Source organism: Thermobia domestica, chromosome 8 (assembly GCF_964235325.1).
Source record: "Thermobia domestica chromosome 8, izTheDome1.hap1.1, whole genome shotgun sequence".
NCBI classification, from domain to species: Eukaryota; Metazoa; Arthropoda; class Insecta; order Zygentoma; family Lepismatidae; genus Thermobia; species Thermobia domestica.
The window spans coordinates 265,965,343-265,993,151 of record NC_137461.1 but is presented as its reverse complement, the minus strand read 5'-3'; the positions used below and the strand labels follow the sequence as shown (position 1 = coordinate 265,993,151).

Below are 27,809 nucleotides of genomic sequence, written 5' to 3'. Positions count from 1 at the left end.
TTTCAATGCAATTATGGAAAAACACAAAGAATTTCATTCCTCACATTAGTGATCCCACATTTGAGAACTTTGTTTATGAAGTGAATTTCCTATTTTTTTAAAAAAGGCATTGATTTTCAGTCTTGAAAATTACTGTATTTTCAATTGAAATTTCGTTCTCTGGGAAACAATCATGTACCTTTAGAATAAATTATTTATTGCATTATTTTTCTTGATCTTTTTCTTGTCAGTGGTAATTCTAATTAGTACTTCTTTAATAGCATGTGAAATTTCAGATAGCATTGTAAAGGGGTCCATAGATCACTTCCTGAATGAACAGAGAGTCCGCGTTGTCGTAAAGTTTGAGAACCACTGATCTAAACGTACTATTGTAATTATAAATTATGCTTCTTCTCTTCAGTGTAATCAATAAACCATAATATATATTTATGTTAGTCCTTATGCTCGTTGAAGTGTATTTTTAGTAAAATTGAAAAAAGAAAAAAAGAAACACACAAAAATTTAAACTAAGATTAAGGGATTAATATGTATTTATTGTTCTATTTGGCTCATTTATTTTTGTCTCTTTTTTATTTTTTAGCTTTTAGTTCATTACTTCTCTCTTACGCGTCGTTTTTCAGTTGTTTTGAATATATTCTGGTCACTCACAGGGCCGTAACTTTTGGGGGCAGCTGCCCCCAGGGAAGCTCCCGAAGTTCGAGAGGGGGCCCATTTTAAGACAGAATTTTCTTACTCCATATACGATACGAACATGAAATTAGAAATGAAGCATCAAACAGGTTCACTACATTACATAACAAAACAGCACACAAAAAGTAAATATAACAAAAATTAGTCGTGGGCCCATTTCAGTAAAAAAAAAAATGTCTACTATTAGGAGCTCTAAAAATAATATTTATTTGTATGGCTTTGAGATTTGTCAATATTGTCCTCTTAATTAATTTGTCATGTATAGAACGGGCCCAGGAGCGTATCTAACGGCCCCGAAGACCTTGCCGTGCGGGAGGACCCACAAGCTCCGGTGGCCCATAAAGAGTAAGAGAAAGATGGAAAGAGAGGGTCCAAGAATTAGAAAAACAACTTTCGTAGGGGCCCAAATACGCATATTAATGCTTGCTCGCCTAGAAAAAAAAAATGTAAGTTACGGCGCTGGTCAGTCATGGCATTTAGTAATAATTTTACTTTTATAGTGACCATATATTGCGCTTGTAGGTGGAATACTAATTTTTCCGGATTCTACATGTGGCCTACCGTGCAGCGTAATCTACTCTCGGTTTGTCAAATACACACAAGAACACTTAACGCTATACGATTTTCTTGGCAATTCCAGTTTCTGTAGCATCTGGAAAAAGGGAATCTTTCCCAGTTGAAACTTTAAACAGATTGGCAATTTAGTCCACTGAATCTGAAATGCTCTACTGCAGGAGTTTGAACTTGGACAAAATTTAAAAGATTTTGCAGGGAAAAAACATACAAATATAACTTTCTCATAATGACAAGCGAGTATCGTTTCATATCGTAAAACTAATAATTCCAATCTATGCGAAATCAATACCGAAACTTCAAAAAGTGCATCTATAACTACTTGAATGGAGGAATAAGATCAAAGATAGAACCTGTTTCTCGGACGCTGAATCCTTATCAGAAAGCCATTACTCGTTATGCCTTACTGTTTTTGTACTACGGTGATAAACACTAAAACCAAAACTCTTTTATTTCAAGTGTGGCCCCGCGTAGCGTAGTCGCTAACGCTCTCGCCTTCGGAGCGAACGGTCCCAGCTTCGATTCCCGGATTCGAAAAAGTGTAAAATGCTTTTTCAGGCCAGCCACCCTGCATAAGATTTTCCTGGGTTTTCCTCATTCACACCAGGCAAATGCCGGGATGGTACCTAACTTATAGGTCCCAGGCCGCTTCCTTCCTTCCCTTTCTCCGGATTGTGTGCTTGCTGAGGGACGTCATCCCTCAAATCGTTAAGGAGTAAATGGTCTTAGATGCCGAAAGCCCAGGAATCTAAATCCTAAATAGTTTATTTCAACCACTTCCGGTTTGAGTAGAGGGCTAAGAGAGGAAACAGATCCTATTCTTGGAACAAGGAATCGATATCTTTTACCGTTTTTGCTCTACGGAACTCAGTATTAAAACCGGAAATAGTAGTAAATTTGAACAACTTCCGGTGTTGGTAGGGTATCTTGAGACGCTGAATAGTTTACAAAAAAAAAAAAAAGGATCTCGCTGTCTATTTCTTTTCTATGGCGATAAACGTTAAAACCGGAAACGCCTAATTTGAACCACTTCCGATTTGAATAGAAAGTTAACGGAGGTGGTGGAACCTACTCTCGGGACGGTGAATCGATTGCGAAGAACCGCAATCTGGATATTTCTTACAGTTTTTGCTCTGATACCTGTCGACAGACCAGACCCGTATCCAGGGGGTCTAGAGAAGCCGGCCCCCCTAAATTTTGGCGCCCCCCTAAAATTTTAACGGTAGGCTTGCAAATGAACTATGCTGATGAAGTATCATATGTCACTCATTAAACAAGTGGTGCTATGACTATGTACTCTTTAAAGCTGATGTACAAATACTGTTAGTTACGTACAAGTATGCAAATTTATATTAAAATGTAAATTACGTGTGTTTGGTTTCTATATATAAAAAAGCAACGTTTCCAGTTCAGCAGGTTGTTTCCTTGAGCCCTAAGCATAATCACAATATAAATAGTTGAGAATGGATTTCAGGTGTTCAATGTGTTCAATGTTTCCTCATGTGTGTGTGTGTGTGTGTGTGTGTGTTTGTGTGTGTAACCTTAGGTTGCTCAACTGGCAAGGCTGCATTTTCATTTAACATTGGGCGCGTTACTAATGTGCACCCCAAACGGCTGTTGCAATTGGAAAAAAAAATTATACCATTTTAGATTGTAAACCAACTATTTCCAACAACTTTCCACGTTTTCATATCTTTAGTCTTAACGGAAAAAGCCTATGGCCTTGGACTTTTGTTACACCCGATATATACATCTATACAGGGCGTTCTAAAAATGGCTCCCACGGACAACAGAGTGCTCTTCTTCAGGTCAAAATAAAGCAAATGAATACTGGTATACTCTCCGGAGCCTCCTTTACGCCCTATAGGGAATCAAAAGTTTCACTACGTAGCAACGTCGCATATTAACTTGTAACTATTTAATGGATTGGTCGATTTACTCTATGGTTCTTTATGTGCAACGTTGCCATATAGTGTAATTCGTATCTATAGTAGGGACGGGCAAAATCGTTTTTTATAAAAACCGAAAACCGGTTTCTAGAAAAACCGAAACCCCAAAAACGACAAATCGGTTTTCTCCAAAACCGGTCCATTTTTCGCCGAAACCGGTTTCGGTTTTCTCCAAAAACCGGTTCGGTTTTTCACCGAAACTGGTTTCGATGAAAACTTTTGGAAAACAAAACTATTTCTGTAGAAACAGATTCGGTTTCCGAAGAGCAACGAAACACTATTCTGGTCAGAAATAGAACAAATTTTGGAAAACACCGGAACCGGTTTTAAAGAAAACCGAAACCAGATACGGTGAAAAACCGAACCGGTTTTTGAGAAAACCCATAACCGGTTTCAGTGAAAACCGATCCGGTTTTGAAGAAAACCGAAACCAGTTTTGGAGAAAACCGAAAAACCGTTTTTTGTGTCCACCACTAGTCTATAGACGAGGGCCCGAAAAGTATTTAAATAGATATAGTTGTGTGTGTGTGTGTGTGTCTGTGTGTGCGAAAACTGGCTGGACTCCGCACCTCCTAACCCAGTCCAGAGATGAAGGGGGTCAGTGGGTCGGTAGGTCAGTGCGTCAAATGGGTCAAGATTTGTAAGTGGGTCAGTGAGTCGTGGGTCAACATGACGTGACCCACTGTGACCCACCGAATTCACTGCGACGCTGGTGAATTTGTCTACGTTTTACTTTCAAAGCCTCCCTTTTCCTTCTTTTTTCCTTTGTTTCTATTGAAAAAAGAACTTCAGGCACTTTTGGTTATTGATATGTGCAATTGTAATAATAGCAATAGGAGTTACTACTTGGCTTTTCAGACACAGCCTGTTAGGGATGCGCACAAGTCGAGTCGAGTCGATATTTAAGCCTGTCTCTACTCGTCTCGAGAAAATATAGTCTCGACTCGAAAATATGTTTCTGTCTTGACTCATGTCTCGACTCGACTCGAATTCGAGACGATACATCTCGAAATTCGAGTCGAGACAAAAGATAAGAGTTAAAATCTACGCGCACATCAGCCAGAACCCAGAATATTATGACTACCTACCAACTTTTCATTATGTAAACATTTGGCATTCGTCTTGGTATGGACGCAATGATCCTTGATAAGTCACTGGAGAGAGTTGGCACCACATGTGCACATACAGGTCACCTAATTCTCGTAAATTCCGGGGACATTAATTATTAGTTTTAATTAACTGAAATGAGCTGAAAATTAAAACTTGATCTCGAAAGATTAACTATAAGTTTATGCGTTCTGTACCTTTCTAAAGTAATAAATGCTGGAATTGGTTTCAAGGCTGTTTCTAAGTGAATACCTTCTTGAAAATAATATTAAAAATAAAAGAAATACGTTTGTCTCGACTCGTCTCGAATTTTACAAAATGTGTCTCGTATCGTGCGCATCCCTATAGCCTGTGAGTTTTTAGAGGGGCTGACTACTGGAAAATATATAATTTTGAATCACTATATTTTTTGAAATATATATGAATTATTATTAAAACATTGAATATAACTATGTGTGCGTGATCATCACGGTCAAATTGTAAAGTCAAATGAAATGACTTTTGGTATATAGGCCTAATTAGGCCCCAATCCCAACTAGGAAGTTTTCATATGCGTATACGTGTTATAATTTTCTTTACAATACATATCATAAGGGGGGGGGTCCGAATTTTTGCGAAGAATTGAATATCTCACAAGCCGTTCAACTTAGAGCTGAAATCAGTATATAGCTCTTTATTAAAAATAAACAGTATATGTCCTAGCATTTTTTAAATATCTTTTATTAGGGTGGGGGATATTTTCTATATCGGTGATGATGATTATTGGTGGTAATTTGATTTGTAAAAATAATCGAAAACGATCGATATTAGTTAAGAAACAAAAACTACAGTGCTTCGCATTTTATATCTACTACTTTCTATTAAAATAATTGCTGACGCTTGTGTTTATTATATAAAGCGTTCAGAGCATAAGGCAATGAAGCCACAAAATTGTGAGAAAAATGGACATAAAATTTCTACTGTAAGCTTAATTACACGGGTATTTTAAATTTGTACGGGATGCTTAATTATATGGAAAATTTTACACTGTTTTTTCTTTACATTGGTCTACTATACCTTGATTTGAGACTTTCATACTTCGTTCTATTTTCACTGAAAAGTGTTTGTAAATCAACAAGGAAATAATTATATATGATACTTAAATTGAAATTCACCGCAATTTGGCCCTTGACAAACATTTTACCATTGTATATTGTAAAGGTTAGTTTCACCGGTATTGTAACAGAGCGGTGCTTGAGCGATTGACCATAGAAATTCCAACTCCGATTAGTGATAATTTCACAGCCTTGTTTTATTACAAGTGTAAACTTTTTAACCAAGTGGAAAAGAGGGCGTAAGATCATGAATCAGAGATGATGACAATGGGTTTTAGAGGGTCGGAGTTGGTCACAATGGACCAGAGTGGTTCATGATGGGTCACCGTGGATGGTAGATCATAGTGGGTCAGAGTGGGTCAGGAAGGGTGGTGGGTCAGTGGATCAAGTTTTCATTGACCCACGCCACGCCATCTCAAACCACTGCTTACAATACAGACAATCCTCAACATACGTAAATAAATCGTTTCAAGGTTCTTTGCTAGGGGCGTTATTTGGGACTCCAGGGAGGAAGGCAATTGCCCCTCCTCAGTTTAACATTTATATACATTTAATCCGTAAGATAATAACATACCATTGAAAAACTTGTGGATCTACTGACATATAGGGTGTCCCCCACTCCCCAATCCCAAGCAAAATCTGAAATGACTCTGTTGTTCTTTGCGCAAATCGAAATTTTAGGTAAGTCGATTGTTTCATAACAACATTTGTCGCAAATACCTTTTAATAGAGCTAATACAACAACACAAAAATTCAATCACGTAATATGTTTAAAGATACAGAACCTGATATTATTACAATACTGACTATATGTAGAAGAAATAACACTGCAAGAATAATTAATTACCTAATTAATCCATACCTCACTCGTTAGATGGCTCTAAAAATATTTTTAGAAAGTTAATACTTCTTTCTTCAGATATAAAAGTATCGTTTATAAACTTTACTCTTATTAATGTATGTACGTATTTATGAAGAATGAATTACGTAGCTTATTAACTGTCTGTGTTTAATTGAAGTGATTAAATTTCACAACGGAATGAATAAATTAACTCTACCCTAGCAGCAGAGACAACTTGCAAACCGCTTGCTGTAAGCTTGAATTGCAAGTTCGGCAAACTTGCGTCCAGCTTGATTGGAAAACGTGCAAGGAAGTTACATGGGGGCAACCTTGTATTCAGTGTTTCATTCTTGCCGGATCCGGACCTAGATCCGGATCTCGGATTCGAACCTCGGATCCGGATCTCGGATCTGGATCCGAAATTCGAAGCTCATATCTTGATTCGTATCCAAACCTACATCTGAAATTGTGATGATAAAATTGAATATCTAAAATTCGTCAAAACTTTTTTCAGATTCACTAATATAGTAGGTTGCTGTGCTTTTAAATGTTTCCATAACACGTTTGTGCTACCTTTGTTCTTTATTTTATTTTAACTTTGCAATATTTACATCGAAGTCTCTTTAGTAAAATGTTTCCAAGTTTGACTTCTTCCCATTTCAGAGTATACTGAATTGTCTGAAAACAGATGTAAATGGTAAAAAATTCTTCTGTTTAGCTCCTCTTCGAAACTTAATGTTAGCTTCACATTGAAAATATTTATTTTATTCTTAGAAAATAAACTTTCTTATTTTCTCATATACAAATGAAATATCTTTTAGATAAGACCCTTCTAATCGCAGGAATACTGGACAAAACAAATTCTTTATTAATAGTAGTTTCTGACTCACTAGAGTCCAACCATCAACAAATGTAATAATGAATATCTTTCACTTCGAAGATACAACAAAAAATATAGACTGGTTTGCGTGTGACAACAGTAGATTTTTAAACATACACACGAGAATTTCAGAAGAGCGATATGGTTGTGTGGTATTATTAGTATTAATAAGAGTGTCCGTTGTATGACTTTATTACCTAACTTATGGCTTGCCCTTCTGAGGTCAGGAGTTTGTTGAAGGAGTAAATATAAAAGAGATTTGTTATTTTTTCTTCACTCTCCAGGTTTCTTTAATCATACATTGCAGGACGTAACCAAAACATATCCATGCATCGTACCATTGAAGCGTTTTGTGTTTTGTATATTAAAGTGTTCAAAAATATTTAACATATTCGCATTTGTTCATGTGATCTCAGGTTTAATTCTCGGTGGAACATACATGAGAAAATTGAAAGCTGAAACAATATGAAAATAGTATTTAAAAGTCAGAAAATTGATATTAAAACTTTAGCTATCTATTGGGACTGTAAGGCTGTAGTTAAATTAACCCACACGTTTCGTGAAGATATATTACGTCGTTATTGTTTATTTACTATAAGCTACCAGATACATCCTCAGAGGACACTTTACACTGTAGCAATCAACAGATGAAAACATTGGAAAAGGAATGGAAGGAAGGTCTCCAGAGCCTTAGATCAAGGTACTAACCTAGCATTTGCCCAGTATAACTGAGGAACAACCCTGGAAAATCCTCAGTCAGGATGGCTGGTCTCCGAATTCGAACCCGGTATTATCCAATTGAGAAGCAAGAATCATAACAAGTAGCCTGAGTTCGCTCCGTATTATTATTATTATTTAATTAACGCAATGTTCTAAAATTAGTGCAAATTAAACCCTACTTTCTTTATTGCTGATGTTATAGTTAATAAGCCTACATGAGACATCAGTCCCCCATTAAATAGGCCTTGCTCAAGAAAGAATACCAGAACTGGAATTCAGGAAGCGGGGGTGAAGAGATTAATGAGGATGAGGAAAGTATGTACGATGAAAAAATTGATAAATTATGACTTCATCATAGATACATTCACTTACATACGTCAATTAATATTTCTCTGATACAGGGCACTCTTACTTTCTATAGTGGCAGGAAAATGGCCCGCTTTTGTAAACAAACACACTAAGCATGTGCATATAGGCGCAATGTCCGTGCAAAAGAAACATAGGTAAAACCAGAAGAAAATAGGGAAAGCGAGGGGAAAGTGATAAAACGCCATTCAGTTTTTTTTAAAAAAAAAAAAAGCTAAAAATTACTAAACTTAGAGCTACGAAAGACGCGAGGCGAATTTTATTGAAAAGATTGTTTTTCCTTAGTGATTAGTTGTGCTAACTATGATCATGAATTACAAAGAAAACAAGTAGCTAGCTCTGAGTTTCGCAAACTGGTTGAAAAGAAAATATTGGAGAAAATTTAATAATTAAGAAGGCATTTATGATAATTAAAACAAACTAAATTCTTGGCACGACAGTCCTTTGGTTCCTACCAGCGGGCTTACGTTCAAAGTGGAAATGTGTAATCAACGCATCGACACCTAAAGTCCCTAATGCCGACTTTCTGGACTGGAGTCCTCTATCTCTTACTTAAGATAACTCCCCAATTGTCCTCACGATGCTGGGTCAACATCGAAATTGTTGAGTGCCTCTCCGGAAATTGAACCCATGACCACGGGCACCGAAAGCACGCGCTAACCACTGTTTTTTATATATAAAAAGGTAACAGCTTTTTATCAGATTATTTAACCTGTTGAACGCTTTGCACGGATTACACTGTAACCATTACGACACCACACAGACATAGAAGTAAACGAGGACAGTTAAAAACACCTATGCCCGAAGTGGGATTTGAATCCAAGACATTCACAGTAAACGATCCACAGCCTAATGCCGCAGACCACTCGACAATGGTTGTCGGGTTTTATCGGCTAATCTGTAGCACATTTAAAGTAACTGATTATTTTAAAAGTTGCTCCTAAATACTGACAATCTAAGTCTTATGTATGAAATATTTCCTGCGATAATACCATACACTCTCCGACTTCTATAGACGAAAAGCTATAGTTACCCACATTATCTAATACAGAAATAAATTCTGATTCTCTAATAGCTGCTGATGGTGATAGTCAAGGTTCACCGAAGCATGATCCCAAACCCAAACTGAGATATTGATGTCACTGGAATGCCTGAAAAGTCATTGTGGGTAAGTGAATTGCCCACTTGTCAGGATGAAGGGCGATGGTAATGTGAAATGCGGGGCTGTCAGAGGTACTACTTATAATAATTGGATTTATAATATTCTATGTTGCCGTAAACCCTCTTCAAGAAGATAACTGTTAATCTTAGGTTTGAAAATGTTACATAAAGAGTCTTATCGATATCATTAGGTTGCATATAAATCTCTCTATTCCGGAATTATGGGATTTATTTTAACGCTTAAACTTTCACATCTCTTCTGATTTACGAATATTTAAATCACGATTATCCCCTTAAGGTCAATTAGTGATATTTTAACTCATTTCGAACCAACTATATATATGGTTAGTCTTGTTATACGGGAATAATTGAGACCAGAAGCAGTCTACAGGCAAAGTTCAAAAGAATCTTGGCCGACCTTCTGATAATCCACGTCTTTCAGCAAGGTGAATTGTGGCAATCCGATATCCACATGAGGAAATCTTCTGGTTCAAGTGAAAGCTTCCATAAGAATCAGCACCCTAATCAGTGAAATGCGCCTTGCTAATTTTTCCCCAAGTACCTAACTTTATTGTTAAAAATGAAAAGGACTTGATTTCAAACAAGTTGTCATTACAGTTTTCATATTTGAACACAACACTCATGAAAAGTCATGTTAAAGCGCGACTTACCCCTGAAAAAGAATATTTATCTGTTTTTAGTTACTCGTGTTCCCTAAACTACATGCGGAATTAGTGCAAGTGCCTTCCGCTCGCATTACCTAGGTACAAACGACTACGATCTTGGTACTAGCACATGTTTCGGTTTCCAGATCTCAAATATTTATATTTCAGCCTGATTCTATGTATGAATCCGAAATTTCAAATCTAGATAAGGGGCACCAACATTCATAGTTTATTCTCGGGGCTCATATTGTGATTTACTAAATAATTATTAAATCTAATTGTAAGATATATATTTGATATTTTGAGCAGACTGAGCAAGATAAATATACGTAAAAACTAATCAATACTTGTCTTAACTGTTTATGTTTTTTTAACTGTCAATGAAATAGGTGTATTGAGTAATTTTAAATATTCGGGTTTTGTACTCCGGTTTCAAATATATATATGTATGTATTTCACCTCGGTCCTGCAACCGAGTGGACCTAGATTCGACATTCGAACTCTCATCCGGATCATTTTTTTTTAAGTAAGCCAAGCATTTGATCTTTAGAGTAGAATGAAGGAGACAAATAGACTTGTCAATATTCGTCTTAATTTTATGTTCTCATCTTCACTGTCAGGACTTCGTGAAATTACTTTCGGCGATTTTTAGATATTCAAGTTTATCATAATTTGGGTGGGATGTGGGTTTGGATAAGAATCAAGATCTGAGATCCGAATTTCGAACCCAGATTCGAGATCCGAGATCCGGATCCAGATCCGAAATCCGAGACCCGGATCTAGATCCGAAATCCGAGATCCGGATCTAGATCCGAGATCCCGATCCAGATCCGAGATTCGAAATCCGGATCCAGATCCGGACCCAATCAGATCCGGATCTTCGGATCCGGCCAGATCCGGATCCGGCCATCCCTATTTCATTCCAGCTTGAGGTAAGCGTTTTACGCTGGCGATAAATCAATAGCCAATGAACGGCCAGTGATGCTATGACGCTCTGCGAAGGGTGTAAAGCATCGCTTGCAAGTACAACAAAAGGCAGATTGTATGAAAGCATGCATTTCAAGTATAAGTGTAGAAAGCCAAAAGCCAAGCACGTGCCAACTTGCCGAAAGCTTTCTTGCTACTAGGGTATATTTTAAACTTTATATCAAGTAAAATCTAAATACACCAAAATGATTATTATTTTGTATAAACAGTCAGCAAGCGTAGATTAATAATGGAGAAATTCCTACAGTCTGATATTGCATATTCATCATTCATAAATACAAAATAATTTTCTTTTCCTTCTTCTTCTTCTTCTTTTTTTTAAGTTAACGTCTCACGTTTATGCACAGTTTAAGGAAGGAGTGATGATAAGTGGGGATGATGTAATAATGGGAATGATGGGAATAAGTGTAAGGAATGAAGAAAGTGAGAGAAAATGGGAGAACCCCAAGAAAACTTACGCACACGGTGTTTCTTACCAAAAGCCCACTTGGTGGAGCTGGGATCGAACTAAGGACTCCATGCGCCAGAAGAGAGGGCTCTATCACTGACAAGTAAGGTTTCCCAGGTGATACACGCCGATTTTAATCAAACTTCCCACGTTTGTAGAACAGCAAAAAATAAGCGACACGTATTTTTTTATAGCGGCCCATATGCATATTTAGGCGGTATAATAGGGCTGTCAAATTGGGAGAACAAAACATACTTTAGGTAATAGCGCGAAAACGAGAAGAGATAGCCAAACGTTGTAAAGGAGCAAGTTGTCATGACATGATAAGCATTTCAATAACACATAACGCTTCCACGGGGATAACCAACAACATCCGCAAATGGACCAATCACGGATGAAAAGCAGTCACAGAGCTTTATCTATTACGCGAAATCCAAATAACGTAGGTAAGAATAAAGAATGATAAAGAATAAGTGATACGTGTTTTTTCGTTTTAGCAAGATGAGACAAAAAACGTAAATAGATGCATCGTTATCTCAATGTCGAAAGATTGGAGAACTGGGAATATAAAGATGTGAACGCCTGTATGAGAGGCAACCTGTCAATCAGTGTTGTAGAACTGGTTGCAGACACGCCAGAAGAGAGACATTGGCTCAAGGACATTGTAGTGTAAAGAAGCAGAACCAGAAATGCGGCGAAAATTGGGTATTACCTTGTAGTGTATGGCTACATCAAACACGGAAGCCGTACAGTGGAAGTGGGGGCACAGTTGTGTATTGAAACTAATAGACAACCGGTTTGTGCCGAACGTTTGTGCATCCTATACGTAGATATATATGTGTTTGTGTGTATAATCCATGTAAAGATACCGGTAGAAGTCCTGAACACATGAATCCGTGTGTTGTGAAGTTGTCAGCATGAGGTGTGTGTAAGTGGTATGCTATTGTTTGCAGTGTTGTGAAAATGACGTATGTAAATCCGCACAATGTGCTGGATATGTTAATGGATGCATACAAATAAACAAAACGTGTGAACACTCTAAAAACCGAATATGAAATGGAAATAAAGTATATACTTGTTGATGTCCTGGAAAGTTTCAGGAAAGGTTGTAATACCGAAGTGGACGTTATAGATGATCTGGTATTTAGTGATAATAACGTACATGACGTCGCTTCTTCACTCGCTAGTGAAGATGACACAGAAAGCAACGAAGAGAAGGATTATCACAATACAACGTCGGTATTGCGGAGAAAGGGAGCACCAGCGAAGCTGTAGATACATAATATAAAGTGAAGGCAGTGCAGTTTTGGAAAAGTGGAAAGAAGAAGTGTCTGTCGTTTGAAACTGTAAAACATAGGTTCAAGTTCGTCAAAAGTAGTAATGACCTTTATAAATGGGAAAGACAGTTGCATGACGGTGGAACAAATTATGAACAAGAGACGCATATTGATGCAATCGTATATGAGAAATTTCGTACTGCTAATGCAAAAATCTTATAATTCATGACACAAACTTACGACGTTGGGCTATAGAAGCTAGTCAAACTGTGGGATTCGACGGCTTTAAAGCGTCAAAGAAATGCCTATGGCAGTTTAAAAGGCGTCATCATACCGTGTCACGGAAAATTACAAAATATGTCACGTACAATAGCGCAGAACAATCCAAAGATATACATGATAATGCTAGTAGGTTCGTGCAAAGCGTTCGCTCATGTATGAAATTCTCATGGCGCAGAGAATGTGTATAATACAGATCAGAGTGGATTCAATTTGGAATTTCATTCGGGTAGATGTCTGACAATGCGTGAAGAGAAACAGGTCTACGCAAATGTGCAGTCTCTGTCTGCGACGACACACAGTTACACGATACAACCAATCGTATCTGCCAATGGAAAGCTACTGTCGCCTATGCTCATCGTCTTAAAAGAACCTCAGGGAAAGTTCGGGCCACGGGTACAACAGACAATGCTTCGACCAGAGAACTTGCTGATTTGTGCATCGACATTTAATATGAATCATTTAATATCGTTTTTATATCTATATATATAAAAGAGAACGTACAAATCCTTTGTTAGCTCATCACGCTAATACGGCTGAACCAATTTCTTTCATTTTTGGGGGGTTATTAAGATTTGGACCCTAGATGGTTTTTATCATATCACTTTAATTTTCAATTACCAGTGTCTTGAGATAATTGACCATTCAAGTGTCCATAACGTAGAAATCCTTTGTTAGCTCATCATAGCTAAATCTAACCGTATTTATATGCAACCCACATGACCGTGTCACTCGGCGGGTTAACATAAATGACAGGCGATATAATGTTAACATTTACTGCAATCTTCTATGGTTTTTATCATATCACTTGAAAGCGAAAAAGTAAAAATTATCTAAGTAACAAAGTTTATTGCGTTCCGGGGTGACCCCAGCGAAGCGGGGTGAACGCTGCTAGTTGCTTATGTCAAGGAAGTTCTATTAGCCTCATGTCCGGTTTGAATAATAATCATTTGTATGACGAATATTTACTACAATTGCTTATATTTGTTCCATACAATATTCGACATTACGCTACATTCTGTTAAATGGCAGCCGGCTATGGTTCAACATACAGTATATTACCGAAAATAGTGCTTGTGTAACATATCCATGTGTTTTGGTTTAAATGCATGCTCATATGCATGTGACTATGAATTGTCTATTTTTGTCAACCTGTTCAATTGTATTCGATATGTTGTTTAGTATCTCGCAAGGGGCCTATTTATCCCTACAACGGGGCTTGTTGCAAAACAATATCAATGTATTACTATCTTATACGGCCGATTCTTACAGGAAGGGGGTAATTTCGTTTACTGTTGGGTGGCTTTTAAATTACTGATCATGAGCGTTGAACTGTTCGTAATCACTAACTACTAATTGATAGAACATATCAACCATTGAACAACAAGGCCAGGTTTGGTATTTATCTCTCGAGCAGGATTCTACCTGTCACCTGCAACCAGTTCTACAACACTGATTGACAGGTTGCCTCTCATACAGGCGTTCACATCTTTATATTCCCAGTTCTCCAATCTTTCGACATTGAGATAACGATGCATCTATTTACGTTTTTTGTCTCATCTTGCTAAAACGAAAAAACACGTATCACTTATTCTTTATCATTTTTTATTCTTACCTACGTTATTTGGATTTCGCGTAATAGATAAAGCTCTGTGACTGCTTTTCATCCGTGATTGGTCCATTTGCGGATGTTGTTGGTTATCCCCGTGGAAGCGTTATGTGTTATTGAAATGCTTATCGTGTCATGACAACTTGCTCCTTTACAACGTTTGGCTATCTCTTCTCGTTTTCACGCTATTACCTAAAGTATGTTTTGTTGTCCCAATTTGACAGCCCTATTATACCGCCTAAATATGCATATGGGCCGCTATAAAAAAAATACGTGTCGCTTATTTTTTGCTGTTCTACAAACGTGTGAAGTTTGATTAAAATCGGCGTGTGTCACCTGGGAAACCTTACTTGTGAGCCACCGGGACCTCACATTTTATTTTCGATTAAACTTACACTTAATGTTGGATAAACTCGCAGACATACCGTATTGGCCCAAATATAATTAATTTTTTGCAGTAAAAAGAATTTCAAAATATAGGCCTAATTCCAATCTAGTCATTTACACTTGAAAAAAAAATTATTTCATACTATGCAGCACTGTCCCATCTGTATCACTCTCTCGCGATCATACCATGCCATTTCATGAGTCAATGTCGATGATGTATACAAAATACTGCTATAATTGAACCCAAATTGACAGTGCCACTCACCCAAGAAATGCCGTGTTTCCACCACCGGTTGTGTTCGATCTGCAGGCCACTTCTAATGAGTATTCCCCTGCATCGGAGTTTCCATTGCAGGGGACTGCGTTGCAACTGAACCATGGGTACCCCATCTCACTCCTCTTTAAGAGTCTGTATCACTGCGAAATTAAAATACCGCTAATTTTACAGTAATTATGTGATATCTTCAAATAGATAAAAGATAATCGAAAAGTAGAACAAGACCTCCCTAGACGATTTTATTTTGCATGAGGTACCGTTATCACGAGGCACCTAGTAGCTTTTCGTTTGCTGTTATTTAGAAACGCGAAAATAAATGCCGATTTTCTAAATGACTGGAAATCGAAAGCAGATAAATGAGTCGTGATAACGGTATCTCACGCAAAATAATACTGTCTAGGGAGCTCTTGTTCCACTTTTCGATTATCTTTTATCTATTTGAAGATATTACATAATTACTGTAAAATTAGCGGTATTTTAATTTCGCAGTGATGAGGCCTCTTAAGGCTTTCCACAGTCCGGAGAAGGTCCAGGAGTCCGAAAGCACAATTGGGCTTGCATCTGGACTCTTGACAGGCACGTCAGAGAAGGGAATTGCCGAAGTTGCAGTTTCCTGTTCCATTCGGCGATATAATTTGTCCTGTTTGCACTACATTCCACTCCGAATTGACAGGAATAACTTCTTCGACTTTTCTCAGATGAAAAGCCTCATTCCATAATGGTTTGGGACAACGCAACGCAAAATTTGCATTTAGTGTGCGATAATCGGTATAGAATTTATAATTGCTTATTGTATGTCTTTGTGTTCGTTGCGTTGTGATCAGCAAATTATGCGAAAACCATTACTGATTGAAACTCGAAGTCTTAAAATTTGTCTATGTGTATGTTCAGTGGCGTAGCACACTTTTGCAGGCCCCGCAAAGTATGGAGAAGGGGCCCTAGTTGTAAAGCCTATAGAAGTAAGGTTTAGGTTCTACTTCTTTAAATCTTTATTCATTGCAAGACTTCGGGGCCCCCTATACCTCGGGGCCCCCCCCGCACTGCGGGGGTTGCGGGAGCAGCTGCTACGCCACTGTGTATGTTGGCATTTGAGATCTGTGATCGCAATCAGGAAACGTTTCTCTTCTTATTAGACTACTTAGGGCAATAATATTTCACATTTCTTCCTCCTGCTGTTCGTCAATTCGAATGTTGATAACTGCCTACTCAGTTTGTATTGCGATGACAACCGGGTAGGATTTACACAAGAAGGTGGAGCGTCTGATTCATGTTCTGCTTGTAACTGAATCTAGTAGAAACCGACTATGTTGTCCGATTCTGTTTACATTAGCTAATTGCTGTTCTCTTTTGTACCTTCTTCATTATAAGAATGGGAGTTAAGAGAGTCGGAACTATAAAAATTACAATAAGAATTATGTGTTATCACGCATCGCGTTTTGAGATGCCTACCTTTGACTCAGTAAAACCTTATTTCGTTTTAAGTCTGCTAAAGTTCTATGCTTACATTTTCCCAGGTAATATTTTATTTTTAACAATATTGTACACAGTAAAAAAAATAGTGCTGTTAATTCAGCATAATGGCTCTTTGTTACTCTAGTTCTGATAAATTATGAAACATGCCTGGTGATACTTCAACTCAGTCGAATTTCGGGTTAATTGATTTGATTTTATTTAAGATTTTGTGTTAGGTTCAGCAACGAGTCTGAATGAGACAAGAATCTACAGCATGACATGGGATCCGAACCTCATGAGCTTCTGCCGGGAATCGATTCCCAAGTTTCCCACCTCAAAGACATGCACGCTAACCGCTTATCCATGAGGAAGGTCTATCGAGTGTTCAAGTAAATTGTTAAAATAGTAGGGGTCCAATTAACTAACAAGCATGATGGCTTGTAGACTGGAATGATTTTAATAGCAGGGGTAAAAGTGGATCCGAAAAGGTAAAAGACACGTGTCGTCTCGCCGTCCCCCGTACCTATCTTAGCCCATTGTATTTTTTTAGGAAGTAGAGAAACGCCATAGATATTTTTACAAAGTGGGAGAACGACCTCCTACTGCGTTGTTCCTCACTTTTACCCCTGCTTAATAGCACACCGTTAGTGCTGTTTTCTATATAGTCAGTGAACAACTAAGTTTATAAGAAAAAAAAAAAACATTTTCTTTCTAACCAAACAGAAATTACTATTACGAAGAATGGTAATCGTTTAGTATGAGGTATAGTAGTGAGATAAGCATGTAGCATAAATTATGTACAAGTGGTTACGAGAAATGAAATACAGTTGGCGAGGAAGAACATCGTAGAATTTTAATATTGGGTTTGGCAATCACTCTGCCTGAATGAAAGAAGAATATCGCAAAATAACCAGTAAAATAATCAAATGCAGTTTCAAATGTCCTTCGCTTAGTGCAGTTTTGAAGTGTCTTTATGAATTAAAATCGCCGAGAACAGGGGTGAGAACGTCGAAAACAAAAATATAGCCCTTCTGCTAATGTAAATTTTGCCATTAAATTAATATACTCACAAAGCTATTTTCGTGAATATTGCACAAAATATATTACTTTGTTTGTTACTTGGTATAAACGTGAAGCATAAGGCGTAAAGCTTTGTTCATAACTCAAAATAATAACCCAAACAAATTCTCAATGTCAATTACCTGGATATCTACTATATCCCTGAAAGGCACTGTGCACACTAAAAGCTACAACATAGATGTATTTGTCTGGCATATAGGTTATTGAAGCGGTTATGATGCCTCTGTTCAAGTCACTGTTCTTAGCAAAGAAAATTTCGGCTGATCACTGACGAATAACACGGTTACCAATAGTAGTACCGTAATGGCTTTCGTTCAACATGAGAGCTAATTTCTTACTAACAACACAGGATATATACTGAAAGAAAACCGCATCGCTGTTCCTATTTTTGCATTCCTCTGTTTATCCTCCTAGTTCTTTAACATTGCCCCCAGTTGTTATTTTCAAGCTGTAAAATTAGCATCATTGTCTAATTTAACACCATCCAATATCGGGTTTGTAAAAACAGCACCACGGGCCTGTGTTAACCATAACACCAGACCCTTGCTGTTGAAATAATACGGTAAAGTAGTAGTTATGCTGAAAGCACTGGCCTGTGTTAACCTCAATACCAGACAATTGGTGTTGAAAAATCTTATTTTTACGTCCCACGGTTATGCCTGTTAGGCAAAAGGAGACAGTGATTATGAGAAATAAAGAAAATGGTAGAATGAAGAAAGTGGGAGGAAACGGGAGAACCCCGAGAAAAAACACGCACATGGAGTTTGTCCACCACAAAATTCACTTGGTGCGAGTTGGAATCGTACTAAGGACCCCATGCGTCAGAGGTGAACGCTCTACCACAGAGCCACCGCGACCCAATTGGTGTTGAAATAACACGTTACAGAAGTATTTACGTTGAAAATACTGGTTTGTGTTAACCTCAATACCAGACAATTTGTGTTGAAATAACACGCTAAAGTGAAATAATGATCTTGTGTTAAAATTGAGTATATTAACATAATCATTTCTTTCTGTGTAGAACTGTTAGTTATAGTATTTTAATTGTCTATTATGAACAAAATTCCCGAACTCGATTTTTTAGGCTCTTGTAAAAACAACTAATTCTCAACAACAAATTTCCCCTTACCGATTTTTCTCAATAAAATGGCTGCTGCTATATTATAAGATTGTTAATGGCATATTTATGTACAAAATAAAATTGCTTTAGTCGTTTTGGAGAGAATTGTCGTAAAAACAATCTCAATTTGCAAGAGCAAAATAGTTTTTAAGGCCAGCTCTGGTGCACGGGGTCTCTGGTTCGATCCCAGTTCACGCCAGGTGAACTTTGTGGTGAACAAACACCGTGTGTGGGAGTTTGTGAGGGAGTTCTCTCGTTCCCTCCCAATTTCTTCATTACAGCATTTTTTCTTCATTTCTCATCATCACCGTCTCCTTTTGCCTAGCCGGCATAACTGTGGGATATAAAACTCAAAGATAGATAGATAGTCTTTAAGGATTTTTAATGAGATATTGGTTATACTATGTTACAGGACTGTTAATGAGATAATTATATACGAAATTAAGAACAAAGTCGCCGGTTCAGTTTTCGGTAAACTTTTCCGAAAGAGCACCCACCTTCAAGAACAATTTAACTGTTCTGGATTTTAAATTTACCATTTTTACGAAATATAAACAAAATCGTTCCAGTAAATACACCATTTTTTGGAAGTAGAAGGAAAATTTGAATTCTCGTTGGATAATTTCAAACAAAAACTATAAACTTAAATTTATATTCTGATAAATATGAACTCTAGACGTGTGGGAGGGGGAAGGGGTGTACATCGAGACGAACGAACAAACATAAAAAAAAATACTTTTTGGGCATCTAGCACCCCATAAAGCGTTTTAAATCTGGTGATTTCGATTTTTTTTCTTGACGATCATGACATTCTTCTCTCCTATCATCAGTCAGAAGTGAAAAGATGTAAGAATATTACCAAGGTGCCAATCCCGGGGGGCTGAGGGGGCCCCCCAAAGGTCATGTGGGCCCTCTATTGTATTTATAAGTGTACAAGATTTGGCATAATTTGAGTGCAATTTGTCTTAAAATCTTCATATATATATACCTTCTGCATCTGAATGCCTACCCCCAAATTTACAAAGAAATCGGCGCCCTTGAATATTACATGCGTAAAATTAATTTGTGTGATGCTAATGACATGGTATCAAGGCCGTCTATAAAGACGATAATGATACCCTGATAAATGTCGAGGTCCCCATGAATTATGTTTTCATTCAATTGTGATTTTTTTTTTTTTTTTCAAGTTTGAAATTTTCGCTCTTGTGACAAAAACAAGATTTAATCCACTGATAATACAGGAATATAACGATTTTTTAAATTATTACTTGGCTATCTTGATAAAATTAGAGTTTGCGACAGTTAGGCCTCTGAAAGATACGTTTGGGGATCCATGAAACCTATTAAACGGCCCTGACGGTGATAGTTGGTTCTGAAAAATATGTTTCTTTAACAGTGAAACAAATCGTTGGAGATTATGTTAAAGGTGGATACGGTTATTACTTAACGATATACTACAGATAGTTATGGTATCCAAAGAACTGTCTACATGTACGCTATGCGAATAATACATAAATAACAGTAATAATGATGGTACTTGCAAGTGTATGATACTTTACTAGCTATAATAGTATTACCCAAATCTTAACAAACAAAAACATTATTGGTATTCAATGCTCTTACAAATCTTTACTTCTTATTATAATCTGTTATTTCAGATAATATGCTATTAATATTCACAATGGGATATTAAATTCAACATTATATTAGATTACAAACATTTAAAACTATACTTCTATTAAATACAGTATAATAATGTTTTATTATGTGAAAATTTAAGTAACTATATCGTGATGTCTATAGTTTCAAAAGAGAAGAAAAAATGTCTCTTTATGATACATTAACCGACTTTAAAAGAAAAAGACGAGGAAGTTCTCAGTTTAATCCGTTTATACAGGGTGTTTCAAAACAACCCTACAACGTTTGGAAGGTGATTTCTGATACCAAGATAAGACGAAAAGTATAGATCAACTTGGGTGCACAAATGCTTCCTTTCGGAGTTATAGGGTACCGAAAACACGAAAAAACGAACTTTAAAGGTCCATAGCTCAGAAATTATGGAATTTACCGTAGTCGGGTCAAGACTTCACTTAAGAACTAGTATGTGCCCTATCCAAATATCCATGTTTCAAAATCCTGTGGTGCTTCCACAACAATTTTTATAAAGGTAGTTGTTGAAATTATATGCCCGTAGCCAAACCTCCTCTGTAAAAATTGTTGCGTGAGTACCTTAGGATTCCGAAACATGGATTTCGATTCCTATGCTATTGATCTTGTTTTCCATACGTTAGACTGGCTCTATTATCTCGAAATCTCCTTGAGGCGCTTTATTTCCAGATTCAATACATTGACGAAATACACAAGGTATCTCTTTTGCCAATTCTATGACCAATTTCCAATAATATGGCGTGTAGTCCGTAACAGATTAGTTTCTGTTATTGAGAATCTAATGTATAAAGAATGTATATCTAATTTGTTCTTATGTATTAACAATAAATGCAAGATAAATCATCATAAAAATTCTTGTTAATTGATGTACTTAAGTCATATGAAACGTAAAGAGACAATTTCAATGAAAGTTACCGGGTTTGATCCCAGCCCCCTTCCAAGTGAACTTTGTGGTGAACAAATACCGTGTGCGTGGGTTTTCTTGGGGTTCTCCCGTTTCCTCCTACTTTCTTCATTCCACCATTTCATTCATTTCTCATCATCAACGTCTCATTTAGCCTAGCCGGCATAACTGTGGGAAGTAAAACTCAAAGATTTTATTTCATTTTTTTCAATAAAATTAGCTATATCTAAGTTTGTAGTTGTTTTTACAGTATTTATAAAAGAAATGAAATACGTATATCAAAAAGTTAAAGGTACGGCCCGTAGACAATGTTAGTTATTCTTAAATACCGTTATTAGACCTTACGTGCAAGAAATCCAGCTAAAAATGCCGAGCATAGTGGCTCCATAGTGAAAGCATGAAGGTGAGTAACGATAACGGTATTTCATGCAAAAGAAGAATGTGTCGATTGCTTAATTTTCACTCGATACTGCAGATACTGTTTTAAGGAAAACCACCTCTGCCACGTTTATGCCCTTTAAGCTAAGGAAGACGGATGATAAAAGCAAGGGAATGATGATAGTAGAAATGATAGAATGAGAATGTGGAAGGAAAAGGGAGTACCCCAAGAAAAACCCACTTACACGATGTTGTCCGCCACAATCTTACTTGACCGTGGATAGGGATGCGCACGAGACAAGATTTGTGGTTGTCTCGTCTCGCAAATGTGCTGTAAAAGTGATGTCTCGACTCGAAAAATGTAGGCCTATATTTCTCTATTGGAAGAGCCGTGTCTCGACTCGAATTTTGTCAGGAAAATCCTGTCTCGACTCGTCTCGTGCGCATCCCTAACCGTGGATCAAACCAGGAACCCTACGCATCAGAGGGTAGCGGTGTACTACTGACCCAGCGTGCTCCCGTAACAGACAACGAGAAGTGTATTTCTGCAATGAATTAAATGTTCCAAAAATATAATCCCTCTCCACTTTAATCTCTCCATTAGAACCAAAAGGGGGTAGAAATGTGCTACCGATTATGGTTCCATTATTAACTGAGATAATATCATGTAATACAAACCAAATTCCTTCACGTGGTGTACACATTTCACTGCTACTCATTTTTATAGATGTACGGTACTATATATATATTAGATTTGTACTTCAAGAATTGAATAATGATTATAAAATGTTGGACTGTTGTATCAACATAACTTGAAAAGAGATTGCTTAGCCTTCTGAAGCCCGAGGTAGAAATATCTATACCAAGGATGTTATAAATAGAGGATCTGCCCATATGTATCTTCATCCTATTAAATAATGAAGCCAAAAAACAACCGAGCATCGGCACGTCTGATTGGCTACTCTCGTTTCCGCCATCGTCTGATTGGCTACTTTCGTTTCCGCCATGTTTGTTGGCTCAAAAGATTGCGATCCTATTGGGTGGAGTGGGCAGAGTAGGAGTGGCGAAACTGTGACGTATGGCTTCAAGATTTTGTTGTAAGGGCAGATCCTATATTTTATACGATCCTTGATCTATAAATAAATTTAATATTTTTTCTTTGTGTGTCCAGTAGCGCCATCGATACAAATTTTGCTTTTCTGTTGTCTTGGATATTTCGTTTTTCTTCTGTCACTAGCAATAGCATAACTATAGTAGACAAATGTGTAATATGTATCATGAAAACTGTCTCCGAACAAAATTGAGGATGTTCAAGCAAGCTCGTGAAGGAAGATTTATTTTAGAGCTTTATAAATGCTGGAATTTAACAGTGACTTTTGTGCTTATTTTCGTTTATTAATTTTAATACTATGTAATTATTTTCTTTCCGAATATCGTTTCGTGTAAGTCACGGTAGAATTTCTGCTAATGTAGAATCCTCTCTACCTAAGGGTTTAGCTCATTAATGAAATGTCCAGTTTCAATAGCATAATAAATAAATAACAGGCCCGTACCCAGCCCAAAAATGTAGGGGGGCGGTAGAAGTTAGGAGGGCCTGATCCAACCATATTATAGTTCATCACCATATTATAATTCATTTACAAGCCTAATGTGAAAATTTTAGGGGCCCAGTTAAAATTTAGGGAGCCCCACCACCTAACCACCCGTTGCTAGGGGTCTGGTAGACGGTCAAACGTCATGAAGCAAGTACAACTTAAATCAAAAATAAAATATCTTTCAGTTTTACGTCACGCAATTATGTGGCTAGGCTAAAGGAGACGGTGATGATGAGAATTGAATGAAATGGTAAAATGAAGAAAGTGGGAGAAAACAGGAGAACCCCGAGAAATATTACGCACACGATGTTTGTCCACCACAAGTTCACTTGGCTTGAACGGGAATCGAACCAGGGGACCCTACGCACCAGAGATGAACGCTCTACCCCTGAGCCACCGCAGCTCTTAAAATAAATCAAATTGACAATTATTCACTGGGATGTTCTCATTTAGGAGGAATTTAACAAATTTAATTAATATATTCCAGTTTATTGGAAGTGATTTGTAAGATTTCGAGCAAAGACAACGTGTGTAATTAGGAAATAGGATCGAATCAAGGACCTCAGGCACCAGAGGTGAATGCTAAACTACAGAGCCACCGTGGGCCCTTCTATTACGAACTGGATCTCTCGTGTATATGTGTAAATCTATTCAGCGACAAGGCCTATTTCTGTATGAATAAGGCAATCAATCAGTATAATTTTCGGTACGTAGTGTGATAGTAATCCGAACTGTGCTGACGCGAGTAAGAATCATAATCCACTAATGGCAGGTATCATATTACTGGCGTCGTTAGCTTTTTTAAATCTGGAGGGGGTCGAAAGAATCAAAATCAAAATCCTTTTTTCGACAAAAGTTATATATGCAATGTTGTCTTAGTTTCTTCAAATACATTTTACTAAAATCTGGGGGCAACACGCCCCCTCGGACCCCCGGCTAACGACACCCATGGTCATATGATGCACCTGCAGCATTGTTCCAGTTTTTTTTTTTTTTTTTAATCAGTACTATCTGAATGACACCTGATGCTCCTACAGACACATACGTTTAATTCTCTTATGAACCTAGAATGTAACTTTTCTTCTTCTTTTACAAATTAGGAGACCCCTTCTCACTATGACGTTTGTATGCGACAATAACTCAATGCACAACTCCTAGGGAAAGGGATTTGTCATGGTTGCCTAGATCATCTCACCTCACACCCCTTCATTTTTATCTGTGATTAAGTCTGAACTACTTGAAGTATACTGAGAAATCTTGCTATATAAGGTACCTACAGGAACGTATTTAGTACACGTGCGACCACATTTTACCGGAAATTCATCTGCGTGTGCAGTCTGAATGTCCATTTATATGTGATCACATGTTACCCTTCTATCAGATATCATCCAGAAGAAATAAAATTGACTGTTTAATTGTGTGTTCTATTAGACAGATCATCATCATCATCATCATAGGTATTCTGCCATTATTGGCAGGTCACTTGCCGCCGCACCTGAGAATCTTCCATGCTCCACTGGCTTCCACTAACCTCTTCGTCTTCACCTACGAATTTTATTTTGATATCTTCGATTAATTTTAGTCTCCTTCGCCCTCTCCCTCTCTTTCCTGCTACCATATTCTCTAAATATTAAATATAATGATAAAGAAACGAAATTTCCTTCATTCAAAAGTCATCTTATAATCATATATTATAATTGCTATGTATTTTTCCTGTAAAGGTCCAATGTAGAGAAGTATACACATTCAATCATGCAGACAGGCTGAAGATTTTTTATATTTTGTTTTTACGTCGCTTAGTATATTTAATACTCTAAATTTTATAAAATCCCAGAAAAAATGCTTTTAAAGAATACTTGCGCCTCAGGTCGCTATATAACAGTATTTTCTTGATAATTATTTTTCAAATTGCATGCTTATTTCAGTACTTACCTGTTTTCTAAGACGATTGCGCCAATTTTGGCTTGTGTCAAATTCTTCTTGTTCCATGTCGTAAGCAGCACTTCTTTCATTACCATATTTTTCACGATTTGTCGTTTGTAAATAAGCATTTGATTGGCTTTCAGGGAAATATGTTCCTTGTTTGTTGCGAACATTTTGGTCCGATTTAACATCTAAAGTGTTTCTGTTTTCCTCAATCAAAGATGAACTTGGAGGAGCATTTATGGATCCAGGTGATGGGTAGTAAATTCCTGGTTTATTTTTAGTTTTAGCCTCTATATCATCAGGCCTTCTGAAAGGAATATCCCATGGTAGGTTGAGTAATTGATTAATATTTCCGTCAGGGATTCTTCCATCACCTATAGAGAAAGCATGTGCTTGGGACCGTTCATTGTTTTGAAGTGCCTGGGCAAAATTTGTTGGTAATTTTGCATTCAATTCGATTTGAGGATTGACTCCGTACCCTTGACCATAAGATTGAAGGGCCAACCCCGAAGATGGTTGTCCTTGTGAAACTGACTGAGAATTCTGTTGATTGTTGCCGTAAGTTTCACCACCACCGTAATCCAAATTTCGGTAATTATCGTTAATAGGTAGTCTAGCTGCTGCATTGACCTGAATACCGGCGGAATTTCCTTGAAAAGGTTGAAATGATGGAGAAGCAACATTAAACACAGTATTCATTGATGGTTGATTGTTAGTTTGTCTATTGTTGAAATTTGGTTGTTCGACGGTAGGAAGGACTCCTCCGTTAGTCATCACTTGTTGATACATTCCCGGACTCTCTCCATACCTGTTATTGGTATCAAAAGCACCATTTTGAACGTTAACCGAAGTCGGAGCAGCAGATGGTAAATTTGCGTTATTTTGTGCTGAAAGCGCAATTCCCTGTGCAAATGCTCCCGAATTATCTTGTAGAGACCTAAATGATACTTCCCGAGCATTACCCAAAACTTTGTTTACATTCTTCTTCACAGCATCATTTAAATTGTCCGCTGTTGACTTAACGTAGTTCTTAATTTTACCGCTAGAGTCGCTAGGTGCAGTCAGCAACCTAGCACTCGCTTTAGGTAATACATCACCAACGTTTGGTTGTTTCAAAGATAATTCTCCTCCAATCGCGGCACCATTGATGTTAGCTTGTGCTTTAAGTCCAACTTGTCCCGGTTTGTTCACACTTTTGAGTGAAAATTGAGCAAGAGATTGCCACCAAACGCTTGAAAACAACACAAAAACTAGACAATAGTTTAATGAAAATGCAACACTACGACCCATTGCCGCTTTCACATCGACAATAACAGATCTTGTCCACACAGAACATAAATGAATTTACACCTCGTCAGATGTCGCTATAGAATTATTATCGCGCACACAAGACAAAGATGACCCAAAACGAACTATACAAACACGTTTTTCTTTTGTCTTAAAGTATTCTTTAGGTATGCAGAAAAACCTTGAAGCGAGAGAGAGAGTTGTAATTTCTTACTTGTATGCCACACACGGTAATAACTCTCATCGCGAGACTGCTATAATAATAAAGATTCATATTCTCTACTGAAGCATACAGGAAGATTGTGACGTAATATCTATGTGCTATACATTGTTTCTTTTTCTGTATATTATGTTCAGGAGCCGAGTGCATATAAATATGTTTAGATTTTATTGTTAATATAGTGAATCGAAAAATGTTAAAAGCTTGGAACGAATTATTATATGTATATATCTATTTTCATGCAACGGTGAGTAATAACAATAGATTTGTTTGTCATCGTGTTAAAGCAAATGGTTTCCTACAGACTCTTCAGCTTGTGTACAACTTTGTTTTTTTACAGGTATTACACTTTGATTCCATAAGACTTCAGCTTATAAGTATGTATTGTAGATTAGAAACCCATTTCATATCAACAATAAATTCACAGTTCAGATGCTTGTTTTCATAAGGCAAACATTACGAGAGAAAATCGTATTATTGTTACTCATTTGCTTTCCATTACAAAGCGAATAATGTTTTCTTATATCATTATGTTCCTATGGATTTGTTTACCTGTAAAGTATTTTGTATAGACAAACAAACACAATATAATTGCTTAACAATTTTTATTTTGTTATTCTAAATTAGCTTTGAGTTGTATAGTACATTATATATATGAACAAAAACACAGTGAATTCAATATACTAGAACTATGAACAAGACTCGATAAACAATTGAAGCGCTTGGAGGATAAAGGTGTTATGTAACAAATTGAATATGACGGGAAAATTGACTTTCACAACTTTTTTCCTTAACATACCGCCTTCATCCTTTCTAAATCAGTGATGCCAACCTGAAACAATATGAAATCCCATGTCGAGAGGCGAAAA

The 27,809-nt window shown here is 37.1% G+C and overlaps 1 protein-coding gene across 1 annotated transcript in view; it reads right to left on the bottom strand.

The window, feature by feature from the left end:
- The window catches only part of LOC145692565 (uncharacterized), a 52,432-nt gene extending 25,709 nt beyond the window's left edge, over positions 1-26,723 (bottom strand). The window contains exon 1 of the mRNA XM_081767874.1: positions 25,440-26,723. Coding sequence (XP_081624000.1) covers positions 25,440-26,723 — 1,284 coding nt within the window. The remainder of the gene's footprint in view (positions 1-25,439) is intronic.
- Between the last annotated feature and the right edge of the window lie 1,086 nt (positions 26,724-27,809).